The sequence below is a fragment of the Kogia breviceps genome, chromosome 12 (assembly GCF_026419965.1).
Source record: "Kogia breviceps isolate mKogBre1 chromosome 12, mKogBre1 haplotype 1, whole genome shotgun sequence".
Taxonomy (NCBI): Eukaryota; Metazoa; Chordata; class Mammalia; order Artiodactyla; family Physeteridae; genus Kogia; species Kogia breviceps.
The window spans coordinates 99,944,483-99,962,026 of NC_081321.1; the positions used below are offsets into that span (position 1 = coordinate 99,944,483).

Sequence of the window (17,544 nt, forward strand, 5' to 3'; positions counted from 1 at the left end):
GCCCGTGAGCCGCGGCCGCTGAGGCTGCGCGTCCGGAGCCTGTGCTCCACAACGGGAGGGGCCACAGCGGTGAGAGGCCCGTGTATCGCCAAAATAATAATAATAATAATAATAAAAATAATTCCGTTTCCTTAACTTGTGAAATGAGTCTACAGGAGCTGAACCCCTGCACGCACGACGGGCAGGCAGGGCGGGTTCGCCTGTGACCTTGGAGTCGCCTCTTGTCCTGAGGTGTGAGCAGGGCGCACACTGCCACCCTGGCCGCATCCTGGTCGCAAGAGCAGAGAGCACGCAGACTGGGGCCGGGGGAGGTTGGAGAGCCGGCCCCGCCCACGGCTTTGGCTTGGACGCTACCAGGCAGGAGACCCAGCTGGGGCCAGCAGCTGGCTGGTTGAGAAGCCATTTAAAGTGGGGACTCTACACGGGGATAATGCACAGCGTCCTGAAGCATGGAGGGCACGCCCGCCACCCGTCCTTCCGTGCAGCGCGGGTGGGGGCCCACAGGCTCGCTCCTGACCGCCTTGCTCATCACGTTAACACCCACTCTGCTGTCACCAGCGAGAGTCCAGTCTGGATTCCTTAAGGTCGACCAAGATCCTAAAGCCATTGGTCACAGGACAGAATCCTTCTAGAACTTTACAGTTCTCCCTCAGTCTCTTGTAACTGTTACATGCACGCCTCAATCAATAGCCTTTTTCTAAAAAACAGTTTCCTTTACTGTGTCTTTCAATGGGGCAAAAAACCACGTTCCTGGCACTGCTATTTCATCTGGTGATGTAATAAATACATATAACCAGACCTCAGATTCCCAAGTCCAAACACAGCAGGCCCAGCAGGTTCAGAGCCGGACGGGCGGGCCTGGTGCCTGGACCACAGCACGGCCGCGGGCTGGGCTCCCTGGGGCCGGAGCACCTCCGGGTGGTCAGCGGATCCAGGACTTGGAAAGTGCCCACAAAGGCGCTTTGCTAGTTTGTTTAAGTAGTTAGGAGACGAGAGAGAGAATGCCAGTGCTGGCAGTGCAGGGTGTGGAGGAGAAAAATAAAACCGAGGGGCTTCAGATCCTGTGAAAAGATCAACCCCTCAGCATCTTTCCAAACCTGAGGTAACGGCGTCTCCCCAGGGATTTCACCCTGGGAAACGTGTACGTCTATGACGCACTCTCACGCTTTAGGCTGTGAGGGTCCCAGGCCCACAGAGCCCCAGGGCCACCTTCGCTCACCTGACCTCGATGGCTGGGCTGCTCAGAACCTCCCCGTCGCAGTTCCAGGCGCTGCTGGAGACGGCGCAGCAGCACGGGGGGCGGTCGCCACACAGCTGCCCCAGTCGCTTCTTCCCGTGGCGCCGGACGCTGCCGTCCTCATCCTCCACAGGCTTCGACACAAACTGGAACTTCTTGACGCGATAGACTTCGACAAAAGTGAAGTCAAACTACCAAGAGACAGCAGGACAGAAACGTGCTCTCAGCGGTGCTGCGCTGGCGGCGGGACAGCCGTCGGGGCCTCCCGGCAGCTCCTCACCCCGCAGCCTGGGGACAAGAGAAGTGGTCGCTGCTCCCACCCACAGTGAACGACACGGAGTAAAGAACTCTGTGGCTACTGAGCAGCGACTTGCACGGTTCTTTACCTCGTTAACAAGCAGTATTTTAAAAGCCACATAGAAACACTGTTGGCCCAGATCTTAAAAAAATTTCACAGCTGCAAACTTTACTAAAATCATAGACTGATCAGAAGTTGCACTTGTCTGGCTGCTGTCAGACTCGCCCGCCCCGGCCCCGTGTCACCACAAGGGTGCCAGTGACTCAGGAACGGTTTGCTGGAAGAGGTTCACTAGAACCCCTTTCCGGGAGCTGAAAGATTTTGTTGTTAAGTGACCAGCGAGGGCAACAAAGGTCACACACTGCATCGCTCCGTTCTGTTTTTAAATAGGAAGAGAGACATTCATGCCTCCTAGTTTCTCTGCTCTAAGACTTTATATTTTTATTTTTATTTTTTGGAGCGCAGGCTCAGTAGTTGTGGTACACAGGCTTAGGCGCTCCGCGGCACGTGGGATCCTCCCGGACCGGGGCACGAACCCGCGTCCCCTGCATCGGCAGGCGGACTCTCAACCACTGCTCCACCAGGGAAGCCCTAAGACTTTATATTTTTAAATGAGATTTTCCAAGGAGTAACTATGACTAAGACTGTAAAGTGGGTGAAATGCAAACAGAAAAATCTGTCCTTCTTCCCTGTGAATTCACAGCCGGTCCTACAACATACAGACCGGGGTCGCCCAGGTAGAAGCGGCCGCCAACGCGGCCACTTGGAAGCGGCGGTGCCCTCACCTGGTCGCCCTGGTTGGTGTGCCTGACGAGAAACCTCAGGAAGTTGAACCGGGAGCACTTCCGGATGAGGATGAGGTCGGAAGACCCGTCTCCCAGGTGGGCAGCCGGGGAGAGCCCCTGGGGGCTCCGGGGACAAGCACAGGACATGTTGGTGGCGTTGATGGCCAGGAACTGCCCGCAGACGACCTTCCACTCTTCCACCTCCTCTGAAGCAGGAAGAAGCATCGCAGATGCTACATTAAATCCGAGCCGGGCAGGCGGGCGTCCTGAGATGACCTGGAGGGGTCGTCTCTACAAACGCACCAGGCGATCGCTTCTCAGCATCAACACAAAGAAAACCGCGCCCGCCGCTGTGCCCGGCGGTCACCTCCCGAGAGACAGAGCTGTTTCTCGGGCCCTCGCGTGGGACTTGGGACCACGGTCTAGGGCAGGGGTCGCCAAATCTGGCCCACCACCTACCTACCTGACTGGGTGTGGCCTGCGAGCTAAGAATGGGTTTTACATTTTTAAATGGTTGAAAAAAAAAATCAAAAGAAGGAAAGTATCTTGTGTCTGGAGCACTGCTGAGCCTGCTCCTTTTCTCTCAGCCCTCAGAAAGGCCACTCGCTGACCCCCGTTCTGGACCATTCTAGGGACAGGCGCCTGGCTGGCGCCACAACAGTAGTTCAGAGGGACGTGGCAAGGTGGGCCCTTCCACAAAATCCCCTCTTTTCCGCAGAGTCTGGCAAAGGCAACCACGTGCTCTGCCCGGAGCTGAGGTGGAAGCAGGTGCCCCTGCAGAGAAGGGGGGGGGGGCGGGACCCGAGGCCCCGGCACGGCCGAGCCAGCCCAGCCACGTTACCGGCGCCCTCCAAGCCGTACAGCGACCTCTTCTGCGCCTCGTCCAGCTGCTTCTTGCTCTGCCTGCAGACGAAGCACCTGGAGGACAAGGACATGACCACCGCGCCTGTAACCTACAGCCTGCAAAGGCACTTCAGCTCTTTTCATAGAATAGGAAGCTCAATTTCAGAGGCTTCGCTTAAAAATATTTTGTGTGCATATTAACTTGAGTCTTCAGAATCAGAGCCACTCTTAAAAATTACACAGACAACATATCCGTTTTGCAAACTGATAAACATCACGAAAAGCAAACAGCATCCCATGAGGCCCTTCGGCTGTTGGCTCCGGGGAGTGGGCTGAGCTCAGCCCCGAGGACGGAGCAAAGGACAAGGTGCGGGTCCCATCGTGGGCTCCCGGCCTGAGACTCTGTTCCCTTTTCACAGAACAGGTAACAAACACAGTGGTGATTCGGTCCAGTCAGTAACAAGCAGGTAAACGGCTCGGAGCAGCTATCGCGGGGCGTGGTCGCTGGTCTGAAAGGGGTCTGTGGTCCTGGGCACTGCCGGACGCAGGCCGTCGAACGGGCCGCCAGGGGCTTTTGCTGGTGGAATCAGCACATCAGCAACTGAGGTGGCGAGGCCGTGCCTCTAACTGTTTGATCGTATGGTCTCAAACTCTTCACTTAAAGGAGGAGAGGACCAGGGGAAGGAAGGGCCCACGTCTGAATGACTTAAAGACGGAAAACCCCCGAGTCCGTCAAAGCCCCTCCGCCTCTCCGCGCCCTCAGACTGAGGGGCGGGGACACGGTGCGGGCCGCGGGCACAGGTGACGGACCTGACACTCGTCCCAGCTTAACCCGGGCACGCGCTGCTGAGCACGGCAGGGACACACAGGGTGACAAGGCAGCGTGGCTCGCGGAGGGGCCACCACTGCTGGCCCGGGGCCTGGCCCGGCCTCTCCTGACCACCCAGTGCGGGGGACAGGGGGGCTGCACGGGGGCCCGGAGGGCGTGCACAGAGCTGTGTCCATAAGGGGCTCGTCTTCATCGTTTCTCACATCCCCAGAGGGGGGGACAGCGGACCCCCACACCGGAGCAGACGGCGTGGCGTGAGCCCTCTGCTGGGTAGACGACGGGGACCAGACCTGACCCTGGGCCGCCCCGTGACCCAGGACCCAGCACGGGGGACACGGCAGGACCCCCTCGGGGTGCGTGGGACCCTGACCACCGGTCAGGAGGAACGAGCCCCTCCCGTCTACATTGCCAAGTGCTGCCCACTCACTTCACAGCAGGCGCAAACGCCAGCCAGTCCTGCTTCTATCTCATCGTTTGAGCAGAAACGCACGTAAGGGAAGCGCTTACCCCGCCCGGCAGGGTTTCCTGTCCCTCGGGGAGCCCACCGTGTGCTGTGCTGGCAGGAAGGACACTGTCCCTTCGTAGCAGTGATGGGAGAGGAAGGTCTTCAGACCTGCGAACAGAGCGAGACGGAGAGACACACCCACATGCACCACTGCCTGTGCAGGAGGCGTGCTGTCAGCGTCTGCAAAGCATGGGCGCGCGGCACCTGCCTGGGGACACAGCGTCTGCAGGAGGACATAGCCCCCTCCCACTTCAGGCTGAGCTGCCACCGCCATCACAGGGGACTGCAGGCTCCCAGTCACCAGGGCTGCCTTCCACACTGGCAAAGGGGACGTCCTGGCCACCAGTGACCCCTCGTCGCGGCCTCGACGACGTGGCCTGCAGGTTCCACCCTGTGAAGCCCCCAACGCACCCCCAGGCTTGACCCCGTCATCCACAACTTTGGTGTCGTGGAGGAACGCAGGACAAAGACCAGGCAGCACTGCCACCAGACCACGGCCGGTCCCTCTGGCAAACTGTGGCACGCTGTCCGTCGCGCTGCCTGCACCCCCAGCAAGCCCAGGCTGAGAGAGGTGAGGGGGCTGCAGAAGAAGAGTGTGAAGCGAGCAGAGGCTGGTTCACGAGGTTGAAGGAAAGAAGCCGCGTCCATAACATCAACGTGCCAGGGGAAGCGGCAGGGGCTGGTGCAGAAGCTGCAGCCAGCGGGCCAGAAGACCTAGCTAAGATCATTCACGAAGGTGGCTCCACTAAACAACAGATTTTCAGTGCAGAGGAAACAGACTTCTACTGGAAGAAGATGCCATCTAGGACTTTCCCAGCTAGAGAGGAGAGGTCGCTGCCTGGCTTCAAAGCTTCAAAAGACAGGCTGAGTCTTTTGTTAGGGGTGTAGCATTACATTGAAGCCAGTGCTCATTTGCCATCTGAAAATCCTGGGGCCCTGAAGAATTATGCTAAATCCACTCTGCCTGTGCTCTGTAAACGGAACAACAAAGCCTGTTTATAAACATTTATAAACACATCTATTTACAACATGATTAACTAACTATTTTAAGCCCACTGTTGAGACCTACTGCTCAGAAAAAAAGATTTCTTTCAAATGTTACTGCTCAGTGACAGTGCACCTGGTCACCCAAGAGCCCTGAGGGAGATGGACGACACTCATGTTGTTTTCCTGCCTGACAACACAACATTCATTCTGCAGCCCATGGATCAAGGAGTCATTTCAACTTTCTTTTCTTTTTTTCTATTTTTGCGGTACGCGGGCCTCTCACTGCTGTGGCCTCTCCCGTTGCGGAGCGCAGGCTCCGGACGCGCAGGCTCAGCGGCCACAGCTCACGGGCCCAGCCGCTCCACGGCATGTGGGATCTTTCCAGACCGGGGCACGAACCCGCGTCCCCCGCATCGGCAGGCGGACTCTCAACCGCTGCGCCGCCAGGGAAGCCCTCTTCTCTTTTTTAAAAAATTAATTCATTTATTTATTTTTGGTGTGTTGGGTCTTCGTTGCTATATGCAGGCTTTCTCTACTCCTCATTGCTGTGTGTGCCCTTCTCACTGCGGTGGCTTCCCTTGTGTGGAGCACGGGCTCTAGGCACGTGGGCTTCTGTCGTTGTGGTGCGTGGGCTCAGTAGTTGCGGCTCACGGGCTCCAGAGAGCAGGCTCAGTAGTTGTGGCTCGCGGGCTCCAGAGCGCAGGCTCAGTAGTTGTGGCGCACGGGCTTAGTTGCTCCGCAGCATGTGGGATCTTCCCCGACCAGGGCTTGAACCCGTGTCCCCTGCATTGGCAGGCGGATTCTTAACCGCTGCACCACCAGGGAAATCCCCATTTCAACTTTCAAGTCTTACTCCTTAAGAAATACATTTTGTAAGGCTATAGTTGCCACAGACAGTAATTTCTCTCATGGATCTGGGCAAAGTAAACCAAAAACCTTCACCATCCAGATGCCATTAAGAACATCTGGGATGATTCATGGGAAGAGGTCAAAATGTCAACATTAACAGGAGTTTGGAAGAAGTTGATTCCAACCCTCCTGGATGGCTTGGAGGGGTTCAGACCTCAGTGGAGGAAGTCACTGCAGATGTGGTGGAAACAGCAAGAGAACTAGAATCAGAAGTGGAGCCTGGGGCTTCCCTGGTGGCGCAGTGGTTAAGAACCCGCCTGCCAATGCAGGGGTCACAGGTTTGAGCCCTGGTCCGGGATGATCCCACATGTCGCAGAGCAACTAAGCCCGTGCGCCACGGCTACTGGGGCTGCGCTCTAGAGGCCGCGAGCCACGACTACTGAAGCCCGCGCACCTAGAGCCCGTGCTCCGCAACAAGAGAAGCCACCGCAATGAGAAGCCCGTGCACCGCCACGAAGAGTAGCCCCCGCTCACCGCAACTAGAGAAAGCCCGTGCGCAGCAACAAGACCCAAGGCAGCCAAAAATAAATAAATAAAATAAATAAAATAAATAAATTTATAAAATTTTTTAAAAAAAGAAGTGGAGCCTGAAGATGGGACCAGACTGCTGCATCTCATGATACAGCTCGAATGGATGAGGAGTTGCTCCTTATGGATGAGCAAAGAGAGCGGCTTCCCGAGATGGAATCTACTCCTGTGAAGACGCTGTGGAGACGGTTGAAATGCCAGCGAAGGGTGTAGAACGTGACGTGAACTTAGCTGATAAAGCAGCAGCAGGGTCTGCGAGGACTGACTCCACTTTTGAAAAGAGTTCTACCGTGGGGAAAGTGCTATCAAATGTCACTGCAGGCTACAGAGCAATCGTTCCTGAAAGGAAGAGTCAACTGATGCGGCGGACTTCACTGCGGTCGTATTTTAAGGCATCGCGGCGGCCCCCCCCCCGGCCCTCAGCCCCCCCGGCCCTGGCCCGTCAGCAGCCGCCGTGTCGAGGCACACGACCCGGCGCCAAGATTACGACCGACTGAAGGCGCAGGTGACGGGGAGCACTTTTAACCGTGAAGTATTTTTTAAATGAAGGTCTGTTTCTTTTTTTAGACATACCGCTATTGCACACTTAACAGACTACAGCACAGCCTAAACGTAACTTTTATATGCACTGGGAATGCAAAAAATTCGTGTGACTTGCTTTATTTTGATATTTGCTTTCCTGAGGTGGTCTGGAACTGAACCCTAAATATCTCCAAAGGTTATGCCTGTAAATTTACCCAAAAGTAACCTATAAAGGGCAGTGACCAGAGAAATGACACTCATTAAATACAGCCAAGCCATCATCAAAAAATCTACAAACAATAAATGCTGGAGAGGGCGTGGAGAAAAGGGAACCCTCTTGCACTGCTGGTGGGAATGTAAATGGATACAGCCACTATGGAGAACCGTACGGAGGTTCCTTAAAAAACTACAAATAGAACGACCATACGACCCAGCAGTCCCACTCCTGGGCATATACCCTGAGAAAACCATCATTCAAAGAGTCATGTACCAGAACGTTCACTGCAGCTCTATTTATGACAGCCGGGACATGGAAGCAACCTAAGTGTCCATCGACAGATGAATGGATAAAGAAGGTGTGGCCCATGTATACAATGGAATATTACTCAGCCATAAGAAGAAAAGAAACTGAGTTATTTGTAGTGAGGTGGATGGACCCAGAGTCAGTCATACAGAGTGAAGTAAGTCAGAAAGAGAAAAGCAAATACCATATGCTAACACATATATATATGGAATATATAAAAAAGAAAAAAAGGTTCTGAAGAACCTAGGGGCAGGACAGGAATAAAGACGCAGAGCTAGTAGAGAATGGACTTGAGGACACGGGGAGGGGGAAGGGTAAGCTGGGATGAAGGGAGAGAGTAGCATGGACATATATACACACCAAACATAAAATAGCTAGCTAGTGGGAAGCAGCCGCATAGCACAGGAGATCAGCTGGGTGCTTTGTGACCACCTAGAGGGGTGGGATAGGGAGGGTGGGAGGGAGACGCAAGAGGGAGGAGATATGGGGATATACGTATGCATACGGCGGATTCACTTTGTCATACAGCGGAAACTAACACAACAGCGTAAAGCAATTATATTCCAATAAGGACGTTAAAAAATAAAATAAAATAAAATAAAATAGTACTATAAGTCCCTGCAAATAAATAAATAAATACAGCCAAGGAATTCATCTCAGCAACAAGTGTCAAACTTTGAATCCTACATCCTTTCAAACCTCTTTTCTGCATTTAAACACATTTGAAGGCTGGAAGGGTGGTGCTGCAGGCGACCTGCAAGTGCAGACGGTCACCTGTCTGTATGATCTGGGATCGAGCGCCATCCCTCCCCGTTCCAGCTCTGAGCAGATGCGAGAACTGGCCTGCGGCCCACGGCAGGGGCTCTCCGGGCACCCGGGACCCGTCAGACTCGCCCCTTGCTTTCGGGCTGTGATCGGGGCCCCACCTTGAGCGAGGCGGAGGCCGGGGGAGGAAGCTCCCGGCGCGTTACCCCGAGTCACCTGAGAAGTCGTATCTGACGAGACCCATCCACCGCTTCTCCTCGCTGTCCTTGATGATGTCCCCGTAGAAGCCGTAGCCCAGCAGGGACACCGAGTACCGCAGCAGCGTGCCGTTGTGGTGCACAGAGGACACGTCCATGGACAGAGAGTCCCCTGCGGAGAGCAGCCAGGATGGCAACCGCGCCCTCCGCCTGTCCCCCCGCACAGCGCCGGCGGCCGTGACGGAGCCACGGGTCACGGCGTGAGATGGGCAGGAGGCAGTCGAGGCCGTGGTCTGTTCTCCCGGGGCGCCCGGCCTCCTGCTCTCGACGCAGGTGACCACATTTGACTCAAGTTTCCAAAACGGGCTTGGACAGCTGTTCCGTGAGGAGGGAAAAACAAAGTGGCCGTGGAGCCCGCGAAACGCCACCGATTGAAAGGAAGGTGGAGAAGGCGCCTGGCGTTCTCAAACGCAAGCTCACACACGTAGCATCCGTAAACACAGCCGTTCTGTGACTTCGGATGACACGCGAGTAGCGCTGCCGTCAGGGCCAAGGGCGGGCAGAGGGGGAGCCACGCGTGTGCCCTGCAGGCGCCTCGACAGCTCTGAGCAGCGTTACAAGCAGCGGGGGGGCTCCCCACCCACCCCGGGGGGCGCGCCTTCTAGAGGAGCGGGGCGGGACGGTGTGACTGGGGAGGCCTGTCCCCACGGGGCGACCAGGGGCCGAGTCCCGAGCAGGCCTGAGGGCTGACGGCAGGGCCCCAGAGGAGGGGGCGGACGTGTCGGGGCAGAGGAGCGCCTGGCCAGCGCAGGGGACGCCTCGGAGAACCACCGGGGCGCGGGCGCCGGGCACCCCCGATGCTCTGGGGGGGGCACCAGAGGGTTCTGAGCAGAGCAGCGCTTCTGCTTCTGAAGGTCGCCCCGCTGGATGGGATGGGAAGTGGCAGGGGAAGGGCGGCAGCCAGGGCCCTGCTGGCGGATGGACGGGCACCCGCGTGCGCCCGGGGACCTGGGATGGAACAAGCCAAGTGCGGCGCTGAGAGAGGCACCTACCCACGACGATGTGCAGAGCCGAGGTCTCCGCGTCGTTCGTGCCAACCGTTGAGTAGCACACACAGTCTGTCGACCCTAAAGGGGGGGAAAGGTCCTTACTGTCACTACGATCACTTAAGATCCCCGCGTGTTTCCAAGTGAATGAGTGGTGAGCTCTTCCATTTCTTCCACGGCCCTGGAGTAAATAAGAAGGAATAAACTCCGTTTGCCTACAAGATTAGTCACTGAGGTCGATTCATCAAGAATACAGAGACTGACCTTGACTACCATCAACCAGCTGCTCACAGAGAGTTCAGAGACCCCTCCCGAGCCCGTCTGGGGGGCGGGGCCCCGGGGCAGACCCTGCAGCGGTGGCGGCGGGGCGCAAGGCTCAGCGCTCTGCGCCGTGTCCCCGCTCCTGGCTGCCACAAAGGCGGGCAGCGGCCCTGGGGCTCCAGACCACAAGGCCAAAGGGACTCTGCAGTGGGAAAGTGCATGCAAAGCAAGGACAGCTCGCGGAGGTCACAGAAAGAGCACCGCAGACCTGTGCGCGGCGGAGAGACCCGGAGCCTCAGCCCACCCCTGGGTCATGGGGGACACAGCAGCTGCCGGCTGACAGATGTGAGGGGCCAGCGGGACCCGCTCTGAACCCCACGGGCTTGGCCGGGGCTCTCCCTCCTCCTGCCCACACCCCTGTCTATAAAGCGGAGGTGACCTCAGAGCCCCCAGCTAGGGCCCGGACCCCAAGGGCAGGGCCGCGACGCTACGGGCCCTCCCTCGGTCTGTCCCGGGTCTAACTGGGTCATCGCCCACGTCTCTGTTCTCCACCTGAGTGGGCAGAAAATCTCCCGGGTGCTTATCTGTAACAGATTCCTGAGCCCCGCCCCAACCCCGAGATCCTGACTCAGTAGGTCTGGGATGGGGCTGAGCGACCTGAATTTTAGCACGTCTGCTGAATAGCCGAAAACCCTAGTCTAGATTTCCCAAGAATAAACTCTGACGGTATCCAGAGCTGCACCATAAATGTTGCCTCAGACACACAAACAACACAGGTTGAGGCCCATCAGGGAATCACCATCCTGTAAACAGGCACACAAGCTCTGGCGCAGGCAGGATCCAGACGCTGTGTCCTCAGGGCCCGGAACATTCTATGAGGCCCTCAGCCTAAGTGGAGCCTGAAAGTCCATGGTTCTAAATAGACGTGCTGGATCGCAGGCAGTGTCTGTCATCTCTTAGAGCAACAGAAGCTGGTCCAGTTTGAGATCTGAGTAGAAGGCTCTTAACTATTTAATCTAAGCTAACATATGCCTCCTTACGGTCGGAAACTTATATAAACACATACAGATTCATATATTTTTAATCTGTATATTTTTCTTTTCTGTTAATCTTAACCTGAAGACTTGAATGACATCTCATTCCAAAAATGAGCCGAAAAGTAAAACGGTTTAAATGAACATTTAAGATTACAGGAGTGGCTACTTCTTGAAATGGAATTAACAGTATTCAGGGAAAATGGCTTCAGACTCTCTTCCACACCCTTATTTTTCTAAGTGAGGGTAATCGAGTAACGGGTATAAACATTTCTGACAAAATAAACTACAAGAGAGCCGCGAAATTAACTTGAAGCACACCTTCATATCCCTAGAACTTCCCAGAATTTCCAGAGCCCGCTTGCTCCCCTTACGTGCCTACTGCACTGTTTACTTTCTTCACAAACCATCCTTTAGAACAAAAACTGATCAGACATCCAACATCCCCTGCATTTAAAAAAAAATTAATTAATTATTTTATTTTTATTTTTGGCCGCCTTGGGTCTTCGTTGCTGTGCGCGGTCTTTCTCTAGTTGCGGCGAGCGGGGGCTACTCCTTGTTGCAGTGCGTGGGCTTCTCATTGCGGTGGCTTCTCTTGCTGTGGCTCGCGGGCTCTAGAGCGCAGGCTCAGTAGCCGTGGCGCACGGGCTTAGTTGCCCCTCGGTATGTGGGATCTTCTCGGATCAGGGCTCGAACCCGAGTCCCTTGCATTGGCAGGCGGATTCTTAACCACTGCGCCACCAGGGAAGTCCTGCATTTTATCAGATATAACTTGTATATTCAGCAATCTTTTTATCAGTAGAAAGTCAGCATTGATCTCAAATAAAAATGAAGAAACGAGTGGTCTGCACTTTGCACCGTGTCCTTTTGACCTTTAAAGTCCCTCTTTATTTCTGGGTCTACCTAGAATCTAACTGCTCTTCTATTACACAGATGTTGGAATCAAGCTGAAAATCTCATTAAGGGATTGGTTTCGAGTAGGGAAAACCCAGCCCTTCTGACCTGCTCCATCATCCTTTTTACAGCCATGACAAAGACGGGCCCTTTCTGATGACCCTTCTCAACGACAGCGCCTTGTCACAGAAGCTGCTTGAGAGGCACCTCGTGTGGGGACAGTGGGCAGGACGGGGACAGGCTGAAGGCCACTGGTTGGTCAGTCAGTCCCGGGCCGCACCTGGGGCAAAGCGTCGGCTCTAGAGGGCCGGGCTGGACGCGGCCCACTTTTCCAAGTTCGTGCACCTGGAATGAACCGCGAACGCTCCTGCCGAGGGCGTGAGACGGCGCAGAGCGTGCAGGCGCCTGAACTGTACAGAGAAGAGCAGGGGGCTCAGCAGGGGCTGCCCTGGGCGGGGGGCTCGCATCACGGTCACCCAAGTCCGCAGGGCAACAAATAGGGTAAGTGAACCGAGTTTCCAGTAGGTTTCAGGGGCCACTTTGCTGAAAAATCAGGGCTTCAACGAAGGCGCTCGGCGCAGCACCCTCCACGGGGCCGCGTCCCCCCCCGCCCCCCCCGCGGCGCCCACACCCTCCACTCTGCCTCTCGCTCGCCCTGCTCCCGGCGGCGCCGCCACAGCCAAGCCTGTTCCTGCCTCGGGCTCGCGCCCGGGCCGCGCCTCCGGCCTAGAGCATCGGGCCCAGATGCGGCCTCTGAGCGGGACCCCACGGGAAAGGCCCCCCGCGCCCCACTGCTCCGTCCTCTCCGTCTCACGCCCATCACCTGCCTCGCCCCCTGGACTCCCCACATCCCCGCCTTGTTCCCTCGCGAGGCCCCCAGCGAGGCCGGCCCATGGGAGGCCAGCAGAGCGTACGCACGGGGACCCACCGAGGCCACGGACGGATGGAGCGCGGGGCGTCTGCGGGCCGTGGAGCCCTGTGCTTTGGGCTGGCGCCCGGGGCACCAGCAGACAGCCGCTTCAGGGCAGGAGAACGTCTGATTCTTTTTCGTCCCCCCAAAACACCACTTCTCGCTTGTTTAACATTCAGTCTGCTTCCAACAGCTCACTGCCCCCTCTGGGGACAACGTAACTCCCCAGTTATCTCTGTGTGGTGAAGACTTGAACACAGGGGGAGCGCCAGCTCCAGACGTAAGATCTGGTTTCTCTCGGGCGTCAGCAGCCTCCTGACCCCCAGCCCCTGTGCCCCAGAGCCACCTGCAGCCTCCCCCCTCCTCGAGGCCCCACCTGAGAGGCGGCCCTCCCGGACGCCGTGTCACCTGGCCCAGGGCAGAGGCAGCGGGCGTGCGCCCTTCTTCCTGCAAGCACAGTCTGGGCACTGCTGTCTCCCTGCCCCTGCTGTGCTGGCCTTCCTGAGACCTGAGCAGGGCGCAGGCGGGACCACCAGCTCCGAAGCCCGACACACCGTCCCTGAGCCCCAAGGCCAGTGCCCACAACCCAGTGCGGGGGGGCTTGGGCGGGCTGCGCCATCCGATTCACCAAGTCTTGCCGGCTCTGCCACTGAAGCCGTGCCCAAGCCACAGCCGACCACACACCCGGTGTGTCCGGCGCTGCCCCCCACCCCGGGACCCGGGCAGCCCCCCCGCTGCTGCTCTAGAACGGACCACAGCGGGTGGTCTCACGCGCGGCCCTCAAGGCAAGAGCCCGACCCAGGGCCTCTCCCCAGTCCCTCTAGCCCCCCTCCTGAGCGCACCGCTGTTCCCATGGCCACCCGCCGCTCCAGGGGACCCTTGGCATGCGTCACACTGCGCCCGGCCCCTCACCCACCACGTCTCAGGAAGGCTCCTGGGACCCCCTGGGAGGAGCCTCTCCTGCCACGCTGGCCCGTGTGTCTGCTGAGCTCCACAGCAAGACCCGGTCCATGCCAGGCCGCGGAGAAGCAGGGCGTCTGCCCGGAAGCACTCGCCGTGTGTGGCGTCAGCCTGAGCCCTCGCGCCCTTCAACCATTTAAATAGCCCAGGGTTTCAGGTATCAGAGCCACACGGGCAAATGGTGACAGAGGCATAAAGGAAAAACAGATTAGAATGTAGAAAAATACAGTTCACGGAGTCCAGAAACACCACGTACAAGGTTAAAGGACAAAAGCCGAGCGCGGCAGAGAAGCTGGAGAGCACGTGGCCCGCTGAGGGGAACATCCTTAACACACAGACGCTCGGGCAGGTGGAGAAGGACAGCCTTTCCCAGGCGGGGCGGGGCGGCCTCCGAGCCCCACCGTCCACGCCCTTCTGGGCAACCATGCAACCTGAGCCCGGCACCCTGCATCGTCACCCAGAAAATGGGGTGACGGCACCACTCTCAGAGCCACCGGAGAACGCGGATGTCTACCCAAACCCGGCCTGCCAGGGTCCCTGCCGCGGTGGCTCAGACACAGGGCGAGGAGGGTGCCTCCTTCCACTGAGTGGTCCGCAAAGCCCCGGCTTCAGCCCCTCCACCCCGCCGGCTTAACGCGGTGATTCTCCTAAGAGCCGGCTGCTTCCCGGAGACGCCAAACACGCCGAGCCGGCTGCCTCGGGACACGGCACTGCCGGCCTCCGCCCCGACGCCAGCCCCCAGCCCCGGGTGCCGTCACTTCTTCCGGGACACCGCCGGCTCCCCACGCTCCCCTTCTCCCGCACTGGGCCCTGGGCCTCCCCCAGCCCCCACTGCCAGACGGCCATCCCTTTGAGAGCACGGACCGCGCCCCCCGTGCCTGGCGGGAAGCAGGCGTCCGGGGGGCACGGCGGGACCCCTTCCCGCACACAGCGGCGGCCCTGTGTCGGGCGCGTGGAGAGGAGGGCACACCTGCAATGAAGGGATGAGCCTCAAGGAAAACCCGAGGGGGAGCCCCCCGGCCCGCGTACCCGCAGGGATGACGCCGATCCTTAGCGGGCTGGGCACGAGCGCCGCCCGGGGCTGGTCCTGGTCCACGCCGGCGTCCCTCTGCGTCCTGCCCAGCAGGCCGTGCAGGACCTCGCTGAACATGCCGTCTCCGCCCACACAGACGATGCTGCAGGAGGAGCACAGGGGTCAGGCCCTGAGCACCCGCCCCGCACCGCACCGCCAGCTCCCTCCTGCGCTGGCCTCCGAGCCGCCACCCGGCCGCAGCTGTGCCCGCGCCCCGTCGGCCGGCACACTCCCCACCCATCTCGGTTCGCTCCCCGCTGCTGCGGCAGACCTCTTCAGACCCTCCGTGTCTGCGGCCAAGCCCTGCGGGGAGAGGCTCCGGATGCCCGCCGTAGCCACACGGCCCGGCTCTGACAGGTCGAGCAGGGCAGGGCCCGGGGCCCACCTGCAGAGAATGTCCCTTCCGTCCCTAGCAGGCGAGGCTGACGAAAAACAAGCAGACACAACATGAGCTCAGCAGGCTGCTACCCTCTGCCCTGCAGCCCCTGAACAAGTTCTCCAGGAACTCGGCCTCTGGGGCAGGTGACACGTGGCTTCTTCCCTCCCTGATGCTCCCCCCACCCCTCCCCCACTCACGACCCACTCCCGCCGTGTGACCCTTCCCTCCAGGGAAGCTCTTTACACTGCCTGAGGTCCCCAGCGGCACAGTTGCCCACTTGAGACCCTAGAGCCTTCTTGGGGCCCTGGGATGGGGCACAGGAACACCCAGGACGCCGCCGCTCCTGGTCACAAAGCTTGCCGTTCAGCCCCTGGCTGCCCTCAGCCTTCACGCTGACCCGACTGGAGGGAGCCCACAGCTCAGCTGACATCCCCCATACCAAAGCCTGCTTCAGCTCAGCTCATTGCTTGATGACACTTGGTGAGGACTCGGTCACAGGGACCAGCCGATTCTCCCCCAAAACGTCCTGCAGAGCAGCCCTTCTGCCTCTGCCACTGTCCAGCCAGCTCTTGCCCAAGACCCATAACCTCTGGCAGCCTCCTTGGGTCCAATCCTCATCGCTACTTGCCACGCAGCTTTCAAGAGTATCTTTCCGGGGCTTCCCTGGTGGCGCAGTGGTTAAGAATCCGCCTGCCAATGCAGGGGACACAGGTTCGAGCCCTGGTCCGGGAAGATCCCACATGCCGAGGAACAACTAAGCCAGTGCGCCACAACTACTGAGCCTGCGCTCTAGACCCAAGAGCCACAACTACTGAAGCCCGCGCGCCCAGAGCCCGTGCTCCGCAACAAGAGAAGCCACTGCAGTGAGAAGCCCGCACACCGCAACGAAGAGTAGCCCCCGCTCGCCGCAACTAGAGAAAGCCCGCGCACAGCAACAAAGACCCAACGCAGCCAAAAATAAATAAACAAAATAAATAAATTAAAACAAAAGTATCTTTCCAAAACACCCGAGCCTATAGGACATCTACGTACAAGCTTTCCGGGGATCCTCACCACCTTTCCCCAGCCTCGTCTGTTCATTCACGGGGCACCTGCCGCGTGCCAGCCCTGTGCCAGGCGCCGGGGACAGCTGTGCACAAGGCAGAGGAGGCCGGCTCTCCAGGAGCTGACATGCCAGCAGATACAGACGCAACACAGATGCAGAGTCCCACTCGGGGCCGGTGCCTCCTGCGGGGACGAGCACAGCACCCACTCTGCGCTGTCGCAGCCAGAAACGCACAAGCAGGTCCTGACCAAGAGGAAGCCTCAGACAGACCCCAAACCAAGGGACATGCTGCAAAGGCACTGGCCTGTTCTCTCAAAATTCAGCCATGCCAAGAAGGCTGAGGACGTGGTCCGGGTTACGGGAGACCAGAGGCACGCCCACTGAGTCTGGAGGCAACGTGCGATCCAGGGCTCTTGTGCCTTAGGGAGCAATGGGACAGCGGGCAGGTCTGATACGGACAGCAAATGCGTATCGGCATTCGTATCAGTGCTAATCTCCTGGTTTTGATCACTGCGGTTTAGCTCTGTAAGAGAATATCCTTGCTTTTAGGAAATATACACAAATATTTAGGGACGAAAACTGATCATATCTATAACATACTTTCAAACGATACAGAAAAAAACTTCTGTACGTAGGTGGTAAGACTGAAAAGGAAAACAAAACTATTACATTTACACGGTGGCTTTCCAAGGAGAAGAACATGACTGAACTTTTCTGCCTTTCCTAATTTTCTAGGAGAAGAAGGTTTATTTTACTTCTACAACTAGGAAAAAACGTGTAAGGAAAGGGAGTGAATAAAATGAAGCCAGATGGGTAAAACTTGGCGAGAGCTGACTATTTATCGATCAGACGAAAGACGCTGACTTACCCGTCATACTTGTCTATATTGAGCTCGTATAAACTCTCCTTGGCATGATTAGCGTGCTCAGTAACTGTGGGAAAAACATATTACATTACAGAGTTTACACTCAAGTCTGTGACTCCTCTTTAAAATGAAAGGCAAGTAAAGCATGCT

The 17,544-nt window shown here is 57.7% G+C and overlaps 1 protein-coding gene across 2 annotated transcripts in view; it reads right to left on the reverse strand.

Annotated features, from left to right (window-relative positions):
* CERK (ceramide kinase) overlaps positions 1-17,544 on the reverse strand; it is a 45,691-nt gene that overhangs the window by 3,150 nt on the left and 24,997 nt on the right. For both annotated transcript variants that reach the window (XM_059081672.2, XM_059081673.2), the window contains 8 exons: positions 17,398-17,461; positions 15,063-15,208; positions 9,981-10,055; positions 8,948-9,100; positions 4,500-4,605; positions 3,162-3,238; positions 2,321-2,526; positions 1,220-1,428 (listed from right to left, as the gene is read on the reverse strand). In XM_059081672.2, the coding sequence (XP_058937655.1) occupies positions 1,220-1,428; positions 2,321-2,526; positions 3,162-3,238; positions 4,500-4,605; positions 8,948-9,100; positions 9,981-10,055; positions 15,063-15,208; positions 17,398-17,461 (1,036 nt within the window). The remainder of the gene's footprint in view (positions 1-1,219; positions 1,429-2,320; positions 2,527-3,161; positions 3,239-4,499; positions 4,606-8,947; positions 9,101-9,980; positions 10,056-15,062; positions 15,209-17,397; positions 17,462-17,544) is intronic.